Genomic DNA, 18,653 nt, shown 5'->3' with positions numbered 1-18,653 from the left:
ATCTATCTATCTATCTATCTATCTATCTATCTATCTATCTATCTATCTATCTCATCCCAACTGCAGTTTCCCCTCCCTCCTCTCCTCCCAGTCCCTCCCCCAAACTCTCCCTCCTCCATTTCTCTTCAGGAAAGGGCAGCCCTCCCATAGATATCAACCAAACACAAGTTAGGCAGGAAACTGATTCTTGCATCTAGAGATGAGATATATCTAAGGCCATGCTCAAAGGAGCCTGGGAGCTAGCAGAAGAGTATAGAGAAACGGGCTTTTCACTAACAGAGAATATTTGAGGTTAAACATGGGGCTCTAGTCACGAAGTGCTGTTTATAAGAGAGTAAGTGACTACTCAAGGTATTTTTTATAGGCAAAACAGCTCCACTCAGAATATTAAAATTTCAACTGACAGGCTGGAGAGATGGCTCAGTGGTTAAGAGCACTGTATGCTCTTCCAAAGGAACTGGGTTCAATTCCCAGCACCCACATGGCAGCTCACAACTGTCTGTAATGCTGATTTCAAGGGATCTGACACTGTCACACTAATGCACATAAAATAAATTTAAAAATTTAAAATTTAAAAAAATTTTTCAACTGACAAAAGACTTGACTCTTAGGCTGATGGCTTTCATGGTCTGCATGGAAGCACAATGTTTCTCAAAACCTGGTTGGAACTCACTCTGTAGACCAGGCTGACCTTGATCTCAGAGATCTGCCTGCCTCTGCCTCCTGAGCACTGGGATTAAAGGTGTGCGGCACCACTGCCTGGCAAGTTTAAGGGAAGGTCATGCTAGCTCACACTCACTGTATAGCCTTGGCTGTCTTCATCTTCCTACCTCAGCTTCCAAAGTACTGAATGACAGCATGTGCCATGCCACCTGGCTGGTCTTTGTCTTGAAGATAAGTTATAGGGTCCTGAGTGTTATTTCCCACTCTCAACCCAACAAGTAAGTATGTGTTTGTAGATCAACACATTCAGTCTATAGCGTTGAAAGGACTGGAGCTGCGATCTTCTTACATTCCATATACAGAGAGTCAGCAAAATCACCCTGTTAACTACACAGGATGTTAAAGAGTACAGTAGAAACAAACAATTCCCACCAACAATTCTCATCAAAACCAGGGATAAACTGTCAGGTGCACAACTTTAAAATCTCAGCCCTTAGGCAGGGCAGGTGGGCTCTGAGTTCTGGGGTAGCCTGGGCTACCCAGATAGACCCTGTCTCATAGGAGGAAAAAATGGAAAATAGAGTTCTCAGGCTAGCCAAGTATGACAACACACGTTTGCAATCCAGCATCAGGGACATCAGGAGCTGAGGCTGTCCCAGCCTTCAGTTTAAGACTAATGATACCTTCTCTCAACAGAACAAAACAACAAAGAGAACTTGGGCCAAACATCTACCCTTGTTCTTCTCTCCCAACAACTAACAAATAAGAAATGGAGGCAGGAGTAGTAGAATACTTCCAAAAACTGAACCTTCCTTTTTCTGCCCTTTGCACAGAAGACATGATGACTTCACTTCTAGAGTTTCCTTGGATCAGAATGAAGAGGACTTAACACCTGAGTAGTGAGTGACTCACCTGTGAAATCATGTGATTATTCAAGGGTGGCTGTTGTTGAGGAGTGGGTGGGAGAGCAGGAAGTTGCTGTTGCTGTTGTTGTTGCTGCTGCTGCTGCTGCTGCTGCTGCTGCTGCTGGGTTGTACAAGGAAGAAGGCCCCGGACAGACTGGGGTGAGGTGACCTGGCTGCATACTTCTGGGGCACCTAGTGCCATGCCTAAGGCAAAGAGGAGACCCACCCAAAGCATGAATACAAGCCACGAATGTAACTTGTCCTGAAGGGCCAGCTGCATGTACTTTTTCTTGCCCTTTCTTTTGATTTCCTTTTCTCTATTCCCCTACAGTTACCCAAAGATCTATGCAAAGGTACAGATGTATTACAGCTTTTCTGCTAACAGGAGTACACCTCTTAGAAGGTTTCTGCTCCCTAGGGTTAGAAATGCCAATGACTGGTTTGGGAATTGAAAACAAAACAAAATGTTCTAGGGCAGCAGTTCTTAACCTGTGGGTCAAAACCCCTTTTGGGGTGTGTGTGTGTGAATGACCCTTTCACAGAGGTCACCTAAGACTATCTGCATATCAGATATTTATTTATTTGTTTGTTTGTTTAGGTTTTTTGAGACAGAGTTTCTCTGTGTAGCCTTTGCTGTCCTGGACTCACTTTATAGACCAGTCTGGTTTCAAACTCACCTCTGCCTCCCAGAGTGCTGGGATTACAGGTGTGCAATACTGTGCCCAGCCAGATAATTAAATTATGATTCATAGGTTATGAAGTAGTAACAAAAATAATTTTATAATTGGAGGTTACCACAATATGAGGAACTATATTAAGGGGTCACAGCATTAGAAAGGTTGAGAACCAATGTTCTACAGGTAGAGAGAGGCAGGCAGATCTCTGTTGAGTTTGAGGCCTGCCTAGTCTACATAAGTTCCAGTTTTGTTCTGTCTCAAAAAAACAAAAACAAACAAACAAAAAAACAGAACAAAAAACTAAAGTGCCTAAAATCAATCTGTGTGTCACAACAGGAGAGCTGAGAACATGAAGCTTCAGAGATTTCTGGTCTATTACAGGCTCTTGTGTTCTCCTCACTTTCTTCTCAACTTGTATATTACTATCTCTTATACAAGCTGCTGAGAAAAGCAACTTACTTCTTCCAGCATTTACACAACCTTTACTCAACAACTTTCTATTTCCAGGCTTGCTAAGGTATTTTCATAGTCACAAAACACACTTTTTTTAAACAGGTTTTTTTTTTTTTTTTTTAAAGATTTATTTACTTATTACGTATATAATGTTCTGTATGCATGTATACTGCTGGCCAGAAGAGGGCACCAGGTTTCATTATAGATGGTTGTGAGCCAACATGTGGTTGCTGGGAATTGAACTCAGGACCTCTGGAAGAGCAGCCAGTGCTCTTAAGCTCTGAGCCATCTCTTATTTTTTTAAATAAAGAGAAAAAGGTTTATTTTGGATCAACATACAACAAATACACTTTTCTGACTATATACTATGTATAAGGAATTATGTAATGGTTATGGTTCTTAAAATCTGGTAAGAAAAAAAAAACAGGTAGCTGGGTGAGGTGGCACATACCTGTAATCTCAACACTCAGTAAGCAGAGGCAGGTGGATCTCTGTGAGTTCGAGGCCAGCCTGGTCTACAATGCAAGTTCAGAACAGCCACGGCTACACAGAAAAACCTTGTCTCGAAAAAGAAAAACAAACAAACAATAAATAGGTGGTGCTCTCACCAAAACTGAGTGACAGCAAAGATGAGGAAACAGTAATTGCTCAGAGGTCAAGGAAGAGAAGGTGGGAGAAGATGCATTTGAGGGATGACTAAAAGTTTATCAGACTGAGAGGGCACAAATCTAATATCATATCCAAGAAATGGTTAAAGAGCTGAAGAAGGATGGGCATTTAAAAATGAAACTACAGGGCTGGACAGATGGCTCAGAGGTTAAGAGCACTGCTCTTCCAAGGGTCCCAAGTTCAATTCCCAGCAACCACATGGTGGCTCATAACCATCTATGAGATCTGGTGCCCTCTTCTGGTGTGCAGGCCTACATGCAGGCAGAACACTGTATACATAATAAATAAATCTTTAAAAGAATTTTAAAATTGAAACTACAATGGTAAACTATAAAGTTATGCTGTATTATGTAGCTTGAATTTTATTGTTTTTGTTTTCTTTTTGAGACAGTGTCTCACTATGTATGTACTTCTGGCTGGCCTGAACTCACTATGTAGAGCAGGTTGGCCTTGAACTCAGACCTCTTCCTACCTCAGTCACCATGCCCTGTTTTTTATATAGGTGATGCAGAAACATGAACCTACGTGTGTGTGTGTGTGTGTGTGTGTGTGTGTGTGTGTGTGTGTGTGTATTCCCAAGGTCAACAACACGTGTTGTTTTCAGGAACTACTAATCTTGTTCTATGGGTTTGCTGAGGCTGGCTGAGCAGTGAGCCTGGGAGTCTTCCAAGGGCTTTTTAAAATAATTCAATTTTATGTGTATGAGTGTTCTGCCTGCATGTTGTCTGTGCAGTACATTTGTGCCTAGTGCCCAGAGGCCAAACAAGGGTCTCCGATCCCTAGAACAGGAGTTATAGATATAGATAGGTGCTGAAAATCAAACCCAAGTACTTTGGGAGAGTAGCCAGTGCTCTTAACTGCTGAGCCATCTCTTCAGCCTCCATGGCCTAGCTTTTTACACAGATGCTAGAGATGAAACTCGTGTCATCATGCTTGCTCAGGGGAAATTTTACCTTCTGAGCTATCTCCTTGGCTCTAACATGAATGTTTTTAAGAGGGGACTGAAAGTGAGTAGATCGGTGTTTTTAGATTATAAATTTGCTCTGAAAATGGCTGAGAATGAAGAGATCATCATGCACCGAATACCATAATTTCATAAAATGAAAGTCTAGTTAATAACTAAGGCAGAGGTAGTAGTATTAGAAAATAGGGTTAACAGAGAAGGATAGGATAGATATAACAGAGGCAAAAGGCTTCACCACTATTGATGTCTACTGAAGACAAGACCTATAGATCTTCTGGTGTGAGATTCAAGAAATTCTTCACAGGGGCAATGAAGTTGAGGTATAGGTCAGCTGCATACGGAAAGACTGCAGCAGGAATTGAGGGAGACCAAGGGCACTACAAGGCAGTGACTAGCTTTCATGCACAACATGAGGGTCTACTTCTTCCTAGGACTAAACTCCAGAAAGCAGCTGTAACAGGTGTTTCTCTAAGTTCTGGTATGGTGGCTACTACTAATTAGTTGCAGTTACAATTTATACTCTCATGAAGCACAGCATCAAAGTACCCATCATTTACATGTTACCATGTAACCCTGTGCTGGGCTAACAATCTACCTTAGTCATATAACACACAAAGTAACTGAACTTCAACCAGACTATCTTCCTTCCTTCTTAAAAGAGAACAGAAAGTCTAAAAGAAAATCACAGAGGCAAATAGATTTAAGAATGGGCAATCAATCCAAGAGTCAGATTTCCTCTCTTCTGGTAATGCTGTTACATTTCCAGGAAGCCATACTGAACTAGATGTTTCCTCAACAGTAAGTTATTAAACATACTTTGCAAAAGACAAGCAAGAAGGGCAAGGTGTGATGTGGAGGACAGAGGCTGTAGTACCTGGCCTAGAGATCCTTCCTGCACTGCCACCTTTACTGCTGCCAATGCTGTCACCTCGGGTGAGGATGGAGATGCCACTGAAGCTGCTGGCTTTGGTTACAGGGGGTCGCATACTCCGGACAGAGCCATCTGAGTCTGTGCTGCTCCAAGGCCGTGGATCCAGGGATTTGAGCTCGCTGTCTGTGCTACTCTGTCGGCTGCTCGAGGTTCGGCTCAGCCCTTCACGGTTCCCCCTGCAGAAACCACAGTGGTCAGAGGTCCTCCCCCCAACCCTCCCACTTCAGCAGAAGGGCCGAGAGAGTTCAGTTTTTATTCTCTCACTGACAAAAAAAGAGCGGAGCATGGACACTGACTTGTTAGTTGGGTGGCCAACTAAGATCTGATGGGAGCAGACACAACAAGATCCAGTACAGTGACAAAGCACGGGGGCAAATCCAGAAGACAGAGAACTGGTAGCTAATTCAACACAGTGGATCTGAGGCAGATGGGAAGCAACATACACAGTACTGAGATTGGCTGTGGTCTCTTTTCCATACTCTTGCAAGGATTTCACACATGCTAAAAAATAGAGGACAAAAGAAGGGTAGCAGCAACTTCTGGGACTTCTTAAAACAAAAGGACTCCTAGAAGCTACAGTTGGTAGAAGGTAGGAGTAGCCAGTGACACAGATATATACCACAAAAGATCCTCCAAACAGCATGCATCTAAGCCAGCAGAAGTGCTACTTATGAGTATCTTTCCAGGGGTTGGAAGAAAAGAATAGTGAACAGTCTGACTGTCCAAATTGTTTTGTGGAAGTTCTATCTTGGTATCGGAGAACAACAGTTGCTAAGGACATACAGGAAGATCTAGTATATGCTTGAAATTTGGTAGAAAGGGACAGGTGCTTGACTGTGATTAACTGCCTTCATATTTATAATCCCACTGCCTTGGGTGAGGTACAAAACTATTGAGAAAGGAATTCTTTTATTTTCTATGAACTGTCAGGCTTATCCTTACAGTAAAAGCAGTGCCTGCCCCAAGTGGCAGTGGTGCTCACGTTTAATCCAAGCACTCAGGAAGCAGAGGCAGGTGATCTCTGAGTTTGAGGCTAGCATGGTCTATAAAGCAAGTTCCAGGATAGCCAGGGCTATACACAGAAAACCTGGAGGGGAAGGGGATTGCCTGTGATTAAAAATGGCAGTATGCCTCAAGATAACCATTGTTGGCCTGAAAACTTTGTCTTGTCTTTAAAAAAGAAAAAAATATTTCGCTTATATAAATGTATGTACACCACGTGTGTGCTTGGTGTTCATAAAGCCCAAAGAGGGCAATAGATCCCCTGGAACTATAGTTAAGAATGGTCAGATGCAGCCATGTTGGTGCTTGGAACCGAATCCAGGTCCTCTACAGGAGTAGCCAGTGCTCTTAACTGCTGAACCATTCTTTAGCCTCTAAGGATTAAATTTTGTTTGTGTGTATTTGGATCTATGTGTGCATGCCACAAGTGTACAGATGTCCAAGGAAAACAGAAAAGAGGATGCCCTGGATTAAGCAGTTGTGACCCAATAGGTGTGGGTGCTGAGAATCAAATTTAGATTTTTTTGTTCTTGTGTGTTGTATGTGTATGTGTGCATGTGCAGTGTGTGTGAACATGTGTGTCAACATGTGTGGAGGCCAGAAGTAAACATCAAGTATTTTTCTTGATCAGGCTCTACTGTTCTTTCAATGTTTTCATTATTACATTGTATTCATTTATTTGTGTACATCAGAAGACAGCTTGCAGGTGTGGTTCTTTCCTTCTATGATGTGTATCCCAGGGATCAAACTCGGGTTGCCAGGCATCTTTGTTTGCTGAGTCCTATCACCAGCCTTCCACCTCCTTTTTTTGGACAGTGGCTCTCACTGAACCTAGATAACTGATAAATTCAGTTAGGCTGCTGGCCTATGAGCTCCATGTATGCTCCCAATTTTGCCTCCACCCCTACTCCCAGGACAGGGGTTACAGATATGCTACTGTGCCCATTCTTCCACAGGCTTTGGGGATCTGAAGTCAGGTCTTCAGGAGTACACAGTAGACACTATACAGACTGAGCCATCTCCTCAGCTTCTCCTGAACGCTCACTGTTTCTTATTAAAAGCATGCAAGACCCACCAATTCCCTTCATTTCACTTTACCCCAACAACTACTCTCTAAGGGAACCAAGTGATAACAATTACAGAGATTTTGGTACATATACTAGTGAATAACTTGACAAAAGTCATAATAGTTTGGATTCCCTTTTTTTCACCATTATCCCACCAAAACCAAACAGAAAGTGCTTTCCCAATCACTTTAGCCCTGGCTGTCCTACAACTGTCCTAGAACTTATCATGCTGGCCCTTGAACTCGCAAAGACTTCCTACTCTAGCTCGTTCCAAGTGCTAGGTCCAAATGTGAGCAGCACACCCAGCTGCTGAATTTTTTAAAAAGCTTTATTTTGAATTATGTATGTGGGTGTCAGTAGGCAGTATGTGCGTGCAGATATGAAAAAGGTGTCAGATTCCCATGAAGCTATAATTACAGACAAGTTGTGAGCTCCCTAATATGAGTACTGGGAACTGAACTCGGGGTCCTCTATAAGATCAGTATATACTTTTATCTGTAGAACCATCTCTCTAGTCTCAATTTTGTTTTTTTAATTGTTCGGGGTTTTTTTCCTCTTATATTTACTCATTTGTTTGTGTGTGTAAAGGTCAGAGGAGTTGGCCTTCTCCTTCTACCATGTGGATCTTGGGGGCTGAACTCAAATCATCAGGGCTGGTGGCAGCTACTGAGTCATCTCACTGGTTCTCACCTAGGTTTTTAATCGAAACGCAGTTTGATTTTTCCAGCTTGAAAAACAGATCTGGAGAGGCAAGGGCTGTACCTGCTCAGCAGACTCTTCACATTGTTCTCTGCACAGTTTGGTGATGCTCGCAGGCAAGCACCACTCTTAGCAGTGAGTCTGAATTAGGGCTTCAGCTAGAACCCAACATGAGAGGAAGAAGAGACGGCTGTAGAGAGCGGCTGTGGGGCAATCAGAAGAACGCTGCACAGTCAGCCTCAGTCTTGCGACTTAGAGCCACATAAACCAAGGCTGGCCATTTCATCTTATGCTTCTGTTTCCTCTTAGGTAAATCACTTGACCAGGTCAATATATGAGAGAGCTGAACCAGTAAAGATAATACTTTGGCAAATATATGGCACTGTTAACACACAGGAGTCAGTTAAGACTACTTATCAAAGATACTCTGGGATGATTATGACTTCACAGTGTACACTATCCAGCAGAATCTTCATTTTTTTAAACTATGAGAACTTTACATATCTTTACATATCAACAATCAAAGCTCCCCTGCCTCTTTTTTTCAGATGGACCTCAGGGAGGCCCAATAAAAGAGTTCAGAGGGGATGAAGAGATGGCTTAGTGGTTAAAAACATTATTCACCCAGAAGATCTGACTTTGATACCTAGGATCCACATGGCAGCACAGTTGTCTGTAGCTTCTTTCAGGGGAATCCCTCTTCTGCTCTGTGGACATTGCGAATATGTGGTTGCACTTGCACACACACACACACACACACACACACACACACACACATGCATACACAACATGCACACACATAAGATCTATTTTTTTCCCTTGGTGTTTCGAGACAGGGTTTCTCTGTGTAGCCTTGGTTGTCCTGTACTCTGCAGACCAGGCTGACCTAGAAAGCACAGAAATTCACCTGCCTCTGCCTATCTGAGTGCTAGGATCACAGGCGTGTACCACCATACCTGGCTAAAAAAAAAAAAAAAAAATCTTAAAAAAGATTCAGAAAAATGAAAATTCTCTATCCCAAGGATGGGAAACTTCATTCTTCTAATCTCTTTTCTTCTTCTTAGGACTTATCTTTATTTCCATGTATGTGTGTGCATCTTTGTGTGTAGGAGATGCACGTGGGGGAAGTGGAATGTAAGTGCTTGGGGAGGCGGGGAGGCTGGTAGGCATGCAAACCCCGGGAGATGGAATCACTAGCACTGTGAGTCACCTGATGTGACTCACCTGGGCAAGAAGCCAGGTCTGTTATAATAGCACACACTGGTGAACACTGAGCATCGCAGTTTAACTAGCTCTTGGAAGGTCAATAAGGAGAGGACAACTACAGCTTTAGAGATGAGACCTATGAGTTCCCTATTGCACTCAGGATTTAAACAAAACGGAGAAACCCTTTGGAAAGAGTCAGTACTGGAGTACAGTGTTAACTACTCAGGCTCCCTGCATTCTGTAAAGTTTGTGTTTTTTTTTTTTGTTTTTTTGTTTTTTTTTTTTTTCTGTTGGAAGAATAACCTTACAGTGAGTTAGTACCAGCATAGGGTATTTCTCTCACCTCCATTTTATATTATCCCTTGAGAAGGGAATGAGAGGTTGAAACAAAAAGACTGTGTTACATTTGTTTTGTGAAAAAATGAAGAATATTAGGTACTGGGGAAGTTAGCACAGCATGGAGCAGCAGCTCCCATCAGGATGAAGGTAAAATAACAGACAATCCTATAAAAGACATCTTCTAGGTCCATTCTAATGTATACCTGTCCTTTCTGAGGTCATTTTATACATTATACTATCTCAATGAGAAGACTACACAGAGAGATATTCATATATGTATTTATATAGAGACACAAACAGCCTCTGCTCTAGTTTCAGATCTCAGCGGTCCACACCTTCCCACAGGCTAAGCAAATTTGATCAGCAGACACCCATTCTTTACCTTACAATAGGTGTATGTTTGAATCTTTTAAAAGTGCCCAATTCTAGCCTATCTGTGGGAGGAAAGAGTACCTACCTGTCTCAGACACAACTAGTTGTTCCCCATCACCATCTTCTCAGGACTCAATGAAACTGACAACAGTTAAGTCACTGAAGAGGAGCCTTATTTTTTTCCCCAAAAGGGAAAAAGAATCCAGTGTTACAGAACCCACAAATTTAATTATTCCACAAGCAGCCATGCATGGAGCAAACCCACTCACTCCACTGAAAAGATTACAGCAAAACAAAATTAAAAATAAAAAAGAAAGATATAGATCACACAAAGGTACCTAAAAATCTGCCTTCTCTTGTGAGAGCTAGAAGAAAAGGCTTCTTTGGAGAGTCTGTTGGTTAACACCAAAAACAAAACAAATAAGAATAGTATCATTTACAGGATTCTATAACATACATAATATATATAACCTCACTGACAAAGCTGAACGATAAGCACAGAACATGCTAAGCAGTACTAACCTGATGTCACTTAGATATCCATTCTGGCCAGTCTAGGTAGGGGAGAAAATGGAAAATAACTCATAAGAACATAATAAGGCATAACAGAAAAGGATGTCCACAAAGCTATGAATACTCATGGTCTTCAAACCAAAGCTCTTACCCCACCAACAGGGAGAGAGGGAGCAAGGCTAGGGTACCCAGTCCAACTTCTCACCTCTAATGTGAAAACATTTGGCATTTTTAGCCTTTCCACAGCATTTAAAATGAAGGTTGATAAGGGGAGAAGTATGGAGAGGAGGAAAAGGAAAGCTACAAGCCTAATTATTCCCTTTTTTTAGCTGTACATTTATTGCTCTAGTAGTGAACTGAGGGTGATAACTGACATACTTTACCTTAAAGCATGTTCAAAGAAAGGGAGACATTAAAAAAACAAAACAAAACAAAAAAAAAACAAAACAAACAACAACAACAAAAAAAAACACTTCATTTTTTAAATTAACCTCAGTGGCTGTTCTCTTTGACTTGAGCCCCGTTATGGGTGAGATAATGGGGAAGCATACACTTTTTAGAGACTGAAACAGTTCCCCGGGATCATTTTCTGACAAAGCCAATGAGCTGAGTGAAGTGAGCACTGTGGCGGACTCCCAAACCTTACAAAAAGGCACCAAAGGCGGGCAGGCAGGCGTCCAGCTGCTGAGCACAGCGGGTCCTGCACAGAGCAGTTTTCCTGAGACACAGCTCAGGCCCTAGAGAAGGCTGCAGCAGCAGCATTTCCATCCGAACACCCTTCTTGGCACTTCCCGTTCTTCTGGGCCTGCCTCCTTGTCCTCACTCTACCCTTAATCACTCCCTCTGACTGGGCAGGCTCCTCTCCACATGGACTCTTTGGAGGATGGTGGGATTTGGCCATTTCTCCTCATCTAGATCTTCTGAGATTTCCGAGGCCTCTACTACAAGAGCTAGGAAGTACTGAAACGAAAGTGATAAATCCACAAGGATTTAACAAAGAATAAATATATTAGTAGAGGCTTGAAAGACTAGAAATTAGGAGGAAAAGGAGACAAATGCTAACTTTGCCTTTACTGTGGCTGCAGGTAGAGATGTTCCATTACAGCTGATAACTAGGCCAAGTGTTCTGTAATAAGCAGTCTGTGCTTTCAGATAATAGGGCTTTTCGAGGGCTTGACACAGTGAGGCAGAAGAGTACACAGGCTGTCACTCACTAGGCTGTCACTGCTAGCACTACCTAATCTGAACACCCCAGAGCAGAGCAAGCTATCAAGAGGTAGCTTCCATGAGGTTATGAACATGGACTCTGGAGCCAGACTGTATACATCCAACACCAGCACTTTGGCTAACTAGCAATGTTACAGTAAGTTGTTACCAAACCTTTCTGTGTCTTAGTTTTTTATTTGTAAAGTGAGAAAAATACTTCATAGACCTGTTGTGAAGACAATATAAGTTAACATACATAAAATGCTAAGAATAGTGACTAAAGACAGTAAGCACTGAATAAGCACTTCTATTCCCAATTTAGGGTCATCCTGGCCATAGCCACGACATCTCTCCTCTCATTCCACCCACCTGTTTACAGGTAATGTACCAAACTCTCTTTGAGTCAGGATAGTATCTGGAAGATAGACTTTTCTAACTCAGAATGGAAGTCTACATAATAGAGGGTAAGAAGACTGTTTTTTCAATTCTAGGCCAGAAAGCTTGTTGTGTGCCACTTTCCATAAGGATTCTTAAAAGCGCTTGGCTCTCTCTCTAGACAACAAACAAACTTTTTTTTTTTTTTTCTGGAGTGGAGACATTACTTTTCCGAGTGAGGTGATGATGAAGACACACACGTTGTTTTGTGTGTGATATAAAAATGGGAGGGGTGTCTTGATGAGAGAAGAAGAATAGAGGAATGGGAGGAGAGTAGTGTCCATTCACATGGTTTAAACTTCCTTTGTTGCTAAGATGTTATTCTATCATATTCACATACTTTGGAGATCTGTTGTTTATCTAAACCCTTTCCTAAAATCCTGCTATACATCTCTTAGAGTAATAGGCAAAGGCAACCAGATACACGGTGACAGTGTATTTGACATGGCCCACAGTTCTTAAAAATAAAGTTACCTAAACTGACTGATACTGCCCTTTGGACCATGGAGCCATTCCTCGTCTAGAAGCAAGGTAAGAAATATCGGAAGAAGGAGACTTCCCATCCAAGCAGTAACTGGAGGGAATAGGGACTGTCCTCTGTGCATGGGGAATGTGGGACCTGAACAGGGCAATACAAGACAGCACTTAATAAAACATCAACATATCCTAAAAACAAGCTGGCCAAACAAGATGAATGTTGAGCCCATATGGACAGTGAATCTTCTACTGAGAAGCAAAGATGCGCAGAACAGACAGTGGGAGCCTAGAGGGGGAGTGGGAGGAGGGCTTAACAGGCAAGACTCAGGGCCCTTTCATCAGTTCTGCCAAAACCAGGTCCCTTTCCAGTCTAATTATATTTACCAAATTCAGCTGCTCCAAGTTTCGGTCCTCTTTGTACACCACACAGCAGAATGTATTCCAAAACAAAAATAAAAGCCTGCAGCTTCTGAATAAGCCACACTCAGTTTTAGAGGTCAAATCTGGGACTGACTGATGTTAGTTAAAAACAAAGGAAAGAAAAGAAAAGAAAAGGAAAGGAAATAAAAAGACCCAACAACATTTATGAAGGGTTCATTCCATTCACAGTTCCAAAGATTAAGAGCTAAAAGCTATGGTCTGACAACTCTCAGAAGCTACACTTACCTCTCGGGCAAATATTCTCTCTCGGACCCTTTGATATTCCTCCTCTCTCTCTTCTATTGACTTGCTCCTCCTTCCATCCTGCAATGGAACTCTGATCTAGATCGATGAGCAGAATTAAGCTAGTTAAGTTCTCCTCATACTGCAAGCTCACTGCACACCAGCAAGGAAGAGAAACCGGGAAAGTTTATAGTTGCCATCAAAAAAATGGAAAATATAAAAAAAATAAAATTTCCAGTCCTGGACAGGTTTCACTGGGTACATCTGACCATGCAGTTGGGGAGATCTGCTTTTCTGGATGGCAGAGGACTTGCCATCCCCCCCAACACCCAAATATCAAGACCAACAACTATTTACAAGGATTGGGTCAATTCCCTGGAGTACTTAGGTACTGTTCAGTCAGTAAAGATCAAGGAAATAGCCCTGGGAAAACAAACAACAGTGCTTTAGAGGGCCAGTAAGGGTGTGGAGGAAGCTGAAGAGGCAAAGAAGTGTTTAGCAAAGCAATGTAGAGGAGCCTTACAGAACTAGCACTTATCAGGACCCTCCTTTGTCACTAATGCCTTAGCCTAGCAACCCAAGTCAAACAGCTTAGACATGAAATCTCAGGGGTAATGCTAAACTCAAAGTCTGAGCATTTTTCTCTCTTAATTATAGCAATTGAAGGGAGTTGAGGAGATAGAAATAAAGAACAATGAGAACAGCACCACACAGAAGAGAAAGAGAACAAAATAGAAAGAAATGAACAGAGAAAGGAACAGATAAATGAGGTATGGTGAAAAGAGAGGAAAGACAGAAAGGATAAAGAAGGAAATGGAGGACACAGAACTTTATGTCCTCTGACGGACAGAGTGAGGTGAACAATAGGAATGGCTGATGGGCAGATGACCACGTCTGGCTAGCCACTACCTAGCTTCCCTACTGTTTTTCCTCTTGAATTGCTCTTTGTGAACACCTGTCCTGGGAGGGTGTAACAGAGAATCCTTCTCTACAGTGACTGCAGAAGCAAGGAGCTCTGAGAGGGAACTCAGTAAGTCAGTGTCATCACACACACCACAGACAACTCTGACCTCCAGTCAGATGAAGCACTAAGGAACTCAGTGCTCTAGGCTGAGCTCTCTGTCATCAGCTGTACCTGTCCCAAAGGCAGCCCAAGACTTCAGGGGTCTTGACTCTGATTAAACACAGTCCTCCCCACTCATCAGAACCTATATCCTACTAACCATCTTTCATCAGCTCTATCAGGAGGAGACACAGACCCCAGCAAGCTGCTTAGCCTCTAGTCCTGGTATGCCAATGGCAGAGTAGAAAACATAACAGGGCACCAAGGCAAATCCCAGCTGTCGATTCTCAGTGAAGTGATTTCAGGAAAATAATAAAACATCTGTTAGACTCAGTATCTTTATGTGTAGCGTGGGGTTAATCACCCCACTCACATTGGGTGGTGGACAGGATTAAAAGGGATACCATATCTATATTTAAAGCAAATCCCAGCTCAAGGAAAACAACAAAATAAGTACACTATGTTGGTTACTAATACCACAGCCAGAAAGCCCAGACAGTCTACCTACTAGGGACCAAGCCTGAAGCTGTGAGATGAAAAGTTCACAGTAAGAACAAATCACCTTCCATTCAAATGTGCCTGTAGGCCTGGGTACTTCCTGATCCACGCAAGAGGGATTTTGGGAAAATGTAGAGAAGGGCATCAGGATGGAAAGGCTCTTTCTTGTTTCACAAAAAAAAAAAAAAAAAAAAAAAAAAAATTTGTAGTTTTCTTTGCTTTCAATCAGACCCAGAATGTTTGTCCGCATTAGATAATATAATAGCACCTTTCTTAAAAGGATTCCCTTTCATATTCAAGTGGCAAGAAAGGTCCTGGTCTCAAGTAGTATTTCAAGAAAAGTACTTTTTACTCTAGATGTAAGATTATTATATAGTTACTTTTCCTTACCAAGACTCATATTGGCTCTACCCAACCATACTTTTCAAATCTAATCCCCTTTGGCAGCCAAGCAGATGCAGGATTAACTGAACTCTCCATTTAGCTAAGAAAACTAATCCTCAATCATTTGCTATCTAAAGGAGAGAGGTCAGAGTAGCAGCCAGCCCCAGCATACATGAAGGGACAGGACAGTTCAATTTGTTTATTGCTGATGTCTACAGGAGTGGATCACAAAGGGACCAGAGTTCCCAGCACTCAAAGTCAGATTAACTCACCTTGGTGGAAGAAAGATTAAGGATTTGCCAAAAAAAGATCAGAGACACTTACGTAACTGTTTAAATTAGGCCATAACTTTGCCAGTGTAAGGTTAACCCTTAGCTAGGATAAGAGTGGAAATGGGATAAAGTATCTTTTAGTATTTTGGTAGCTCCCAACATAAGTTTTATGGGCAGAGGGAGGGGCTGGGGAAAAGAGATGACACTGAAATCAGCTAGATCAAGGCTGACACAGGGAGGGACTGTGTTTTGTCTAAAATGAAATGCAGTTAGAAGTTAGTGGCAGACCTAAAGAATTGTAGGCCAAATGAGATCAACCAGCAGACCTCAGCACCATGTCTCTCTGGGGCTAAGAGGGTGGCATCTAGCTTGACAACCGTAGTCAGTCTTCAGTGTGAGGCCAAAACCAACTCAGAGTAACAACTGTAATTTCCCATTCTAAGATATTTTCAAATTTCTCCATTCCGCCCAAATCCTTTTCCCTTCCCAGTTTCTCTTACTGCAGTCTCTCTTTACAGGCCCACCCTTTTCCATTCTTCACCTGATTATCATCTCGGTCCATACTGGCATCATCTCTCTTGAGAATGAATCTCTGTTGAAATTCTGTGTTCTTTTCATCTTTTATATGTTCTGAGAACCTCTGTTCGGGGCTGAGGTTTGGAAAGAAATATGAAAAGGGAGGGAAAAAAAAAAGATCTTTTCATTAGGGAGAAGAACTTCTAGGCACAGCTTTCTTAAATTCTACATCTCTACTTAAGATAATTTTTGGTGTCAGGAATCCAAAACCTTTAAATAAAATCTCTGTGTCTAATTCCTCAACCCCCCCCCCCCCTTTTTTTTTTTCCAGACAGCAGCTCAGGCAGCCTGGATTTGAACTCCTGACCTTTCTGTGTCCACCTTTCCTGAGTGCTAGGATTGCAGGTGTGCACCACTACATAATGCCTGCTCTTTAGTATAACACCTCTTCATTCAAAGTTGTATCTGTCCTAAAAGATGCGAACAGAAGCTGGGGCCGGTCTGCATGAAACACCAGTATCTCTAATCAGCATCTAGCTCTAAGACCTCAGAGAAAGTAGCAATTGATGATATACCCGCTCCCTCCCCTGGAAGACACATTTGGATTGTATATCTTCCTCTTCTATCCCATGAAAGTCATCCCAATCCATGGATTTCTTCCTTACATTCTCGTGTTGCTGGTTTTGTTGATGATGACAGCTTTTCCAGTTTGATCAACATTGTGGTCCATCCCAAAATAGGCAGCTACCCGGTGTAACAGCATCCGGTGATATGAGGTCATCTGAGGGAACTTCTTGAACTGGTTACTGAAGGGACATGAGAGGTAAAAATTTAAAAAACTTAACAACAATAGAAGCCAACTAATTTTTTGTATCAGTGTCTAAACTGAACAACTTTTTAGGAGGATCAGACATACAAAAATTAGATATTTACCTTGAGAGAACAAAAACAAGTTCCTCTCAGTATTTTGCAGATTAAGCTGTCCCAGTCTCTAGTAACACTACTCATTCCCACTGCATGATGCTACTTCTTATGGCCTTGCTTCCACCCACGTGAACATTGTTAGTCAAATGAGAGAATTAGAGTAGTATCTGGGGCAGGATCTAACTGCTACACTTGGCTCGAGTTTAACCTATTCAGATTGTTTCTTTTACCCAGGGAGTAATTACCTCAAAGTTCTTTCTTTGAGGGAAAGAGCGATGCCCCAAAGCTGTATATAATTCCTCTCCAGTGTCCCTCCCACCTTTAAAGTACATTTCATAAAAGTAACTTACCTGTTGTCATTAATGAACTCCAGAATCTCCTGCTCTAACTTTAGCAGCATCATTCTGTCCCTATTTAAAAAAGATTAAAATAAAACAAAACAGAGCCTTCCCACAGACATTAAAGGCAGGGGTTGAAAACCAACTTGCTCATCACAGAAACTGAGGGATATAGCCAAACTCTCCTAAGGGCCATAAGGCAGAAGCTGAGAAGCCTCCCCAGACTGTCCTATCGTATTCTGAAAAAGAACACCAGCTCAAGTACATGCTTTGTAGACCTTTCCTAACTGTGTACTTTGTTATTCGTATCAGCAATCTAATTATTAGCAGCAAATTGATATAAGTACATACTTTATGCTTGTAAATTTGGGAATTGTTCTATGTCCCACCCAGTCACCCAAGGGGTTATAAAGCAGTTATGACTTTGCTTATGTACAAATCAACTAGCTTGTTCCTTTGGGATTTTTAACTAACAAGCACTCAAGCCTTCAAATTTCCTAATCACAGTGCTTTCACAAGATTTTTCTCAACTCTTCAAACCAGAAATCTCAATGTGACAGTATTCCCATCTAAAAAAAAAAAAAAAAAAAAAAAAAGCCACACTTTAGAAGAATTAAGAAGAGATGGATATTCTACATTCTAATAATGGAGAAATGCTGGAAAGCTGTTTGGCTTCAAAGAGTCCTGCTAGCCCTACTCTACCCCTTTTCCCTCATGTTATTACCTTGGGTTCTTTTTCAGTGTATTTACGAGAAATTCATGTAGGTCTATTCCAGTGGAGTCGGTATATTCTTGGCTGGAGTCTAGAAACATCACAACAAAAGAAATAAAACTGCTTGCATAGTATCTAATTTTAAACAAAGAAATTATGAGAATAGGAAACTCGCAGCATAAAACCTCAAGTGGCATCTACTGCATGCTCTGAGAAGTTTCCATTATGCACTGGGCTGTAGTAAAGCACCTGGTTAACATGTGTAAGGCTATAGGTCCTGTGGATACAGTGTAGACCCCTAGCATCCACATGAAAACTGGCACTGGGGACAGAGGGCTCTGTCAGACAGGTGGCTCTGGGGAACCCACTGACCAGCCAGTTTGGTTCAATCAGTTCTAGGTTCATTGTAGAGACTCCGTTTCAAAAAATAAGGCAGAGAGGCTGGTTAGATGGCTCAGGAGTAAAGGAGATTACTGCCATAGCTGGAGACCAGAACTTACACAGTGGAAGAAGAGAACTAACCCCTGAACAGTGTCCCCTGACCTCCAGACATACATCACACAGACAGTGAACAAACAAACACAGAAAGCATGTGTAAAAAATTAAATTACGGTAGAGAGAAACTGAAGGAGCTACCTGATGTCAACCTCTGGCCTCCACACATGTGAACATGAGCATGTGCATATGTATACACCACACACAACA

The 18,653-nt window shown here is 41.9% G+C and overlaps 1 protein-coding gene across 14 annotated transcripts in view; it reads right to left on the bottom strand.

Annotated features, from left to right (window-relative positions):
* The window catches only part of R3hdm2 (R3H domain containing 2), a 107,250-nt gene that overhangs the window by 20,878 nt on the left and 67,719 nt on the right, over positions 1-18,653 (bottom strand). For 7 of the 14 annotated variants that reach the window (XM_055611953.1, XM_055611952.1, XM_055611954.1 and 4 more), the window contains 9 exons: positions 17,961-18,039; positions 17,249-17,308; positions 16,640-16,780; positions 16,000-16,108; positions 13,245-13,340; positions 10,470-10,501; positions 10,286-10,339; positions 5,206-5,438; positions 1,576-1,772 (listed from right to left, as the gene is read on the bottom strand). In XM_055611953.1, the coding sequence (XP_055467928.1) occupies positions 1,576-1,772; positions 5,206-5,438; positions 10,286-10,339; positions 10,470-10,501; positions 13,245-13,340; positions 16,000-16,108; positions 16,640-16,780; positions 17,249-17,308; positions 17,961-18,039 (1,001 nt within the window). The remainder of the gene's footprint in view (positions 1-1,575; positions 1,773-5,205; positions 5,439-10,285; positions 10,340-10,469; positions 10,502-13,244; positions 13,341-15,999; positions 16,109-16,639; positions 16,781-17,248; positions 17,309-17,960; positions 18,040-18,653) is intronic. The other 7 variants (XM_055611958.1, XM_055611962.1, XM_055611959.1 and 4 more) reach the window with 4 other exon arrangements.

The sequence above is a fragment of the Psammomys obesus genome, unplaced genomic scaffold (genome assembly GCF_907164565.1).
Source record: "Psammomys obesus unplaced genomic scaffold, mPsaObe1.curated_primary_1811, whole genome shotgun sequence".
NCBI classification, from domain to species: Eukaryota; Metazoa; Chordata; class Mammalia; order Rodentia; family Muridae; genus Psammomys; species Psammomys obesus.
The sequence above is the reverse complement of the archived record's forward strand: the minus strand, read 5'-3'. Positions and strand labels throughout refer to the sequence as shown.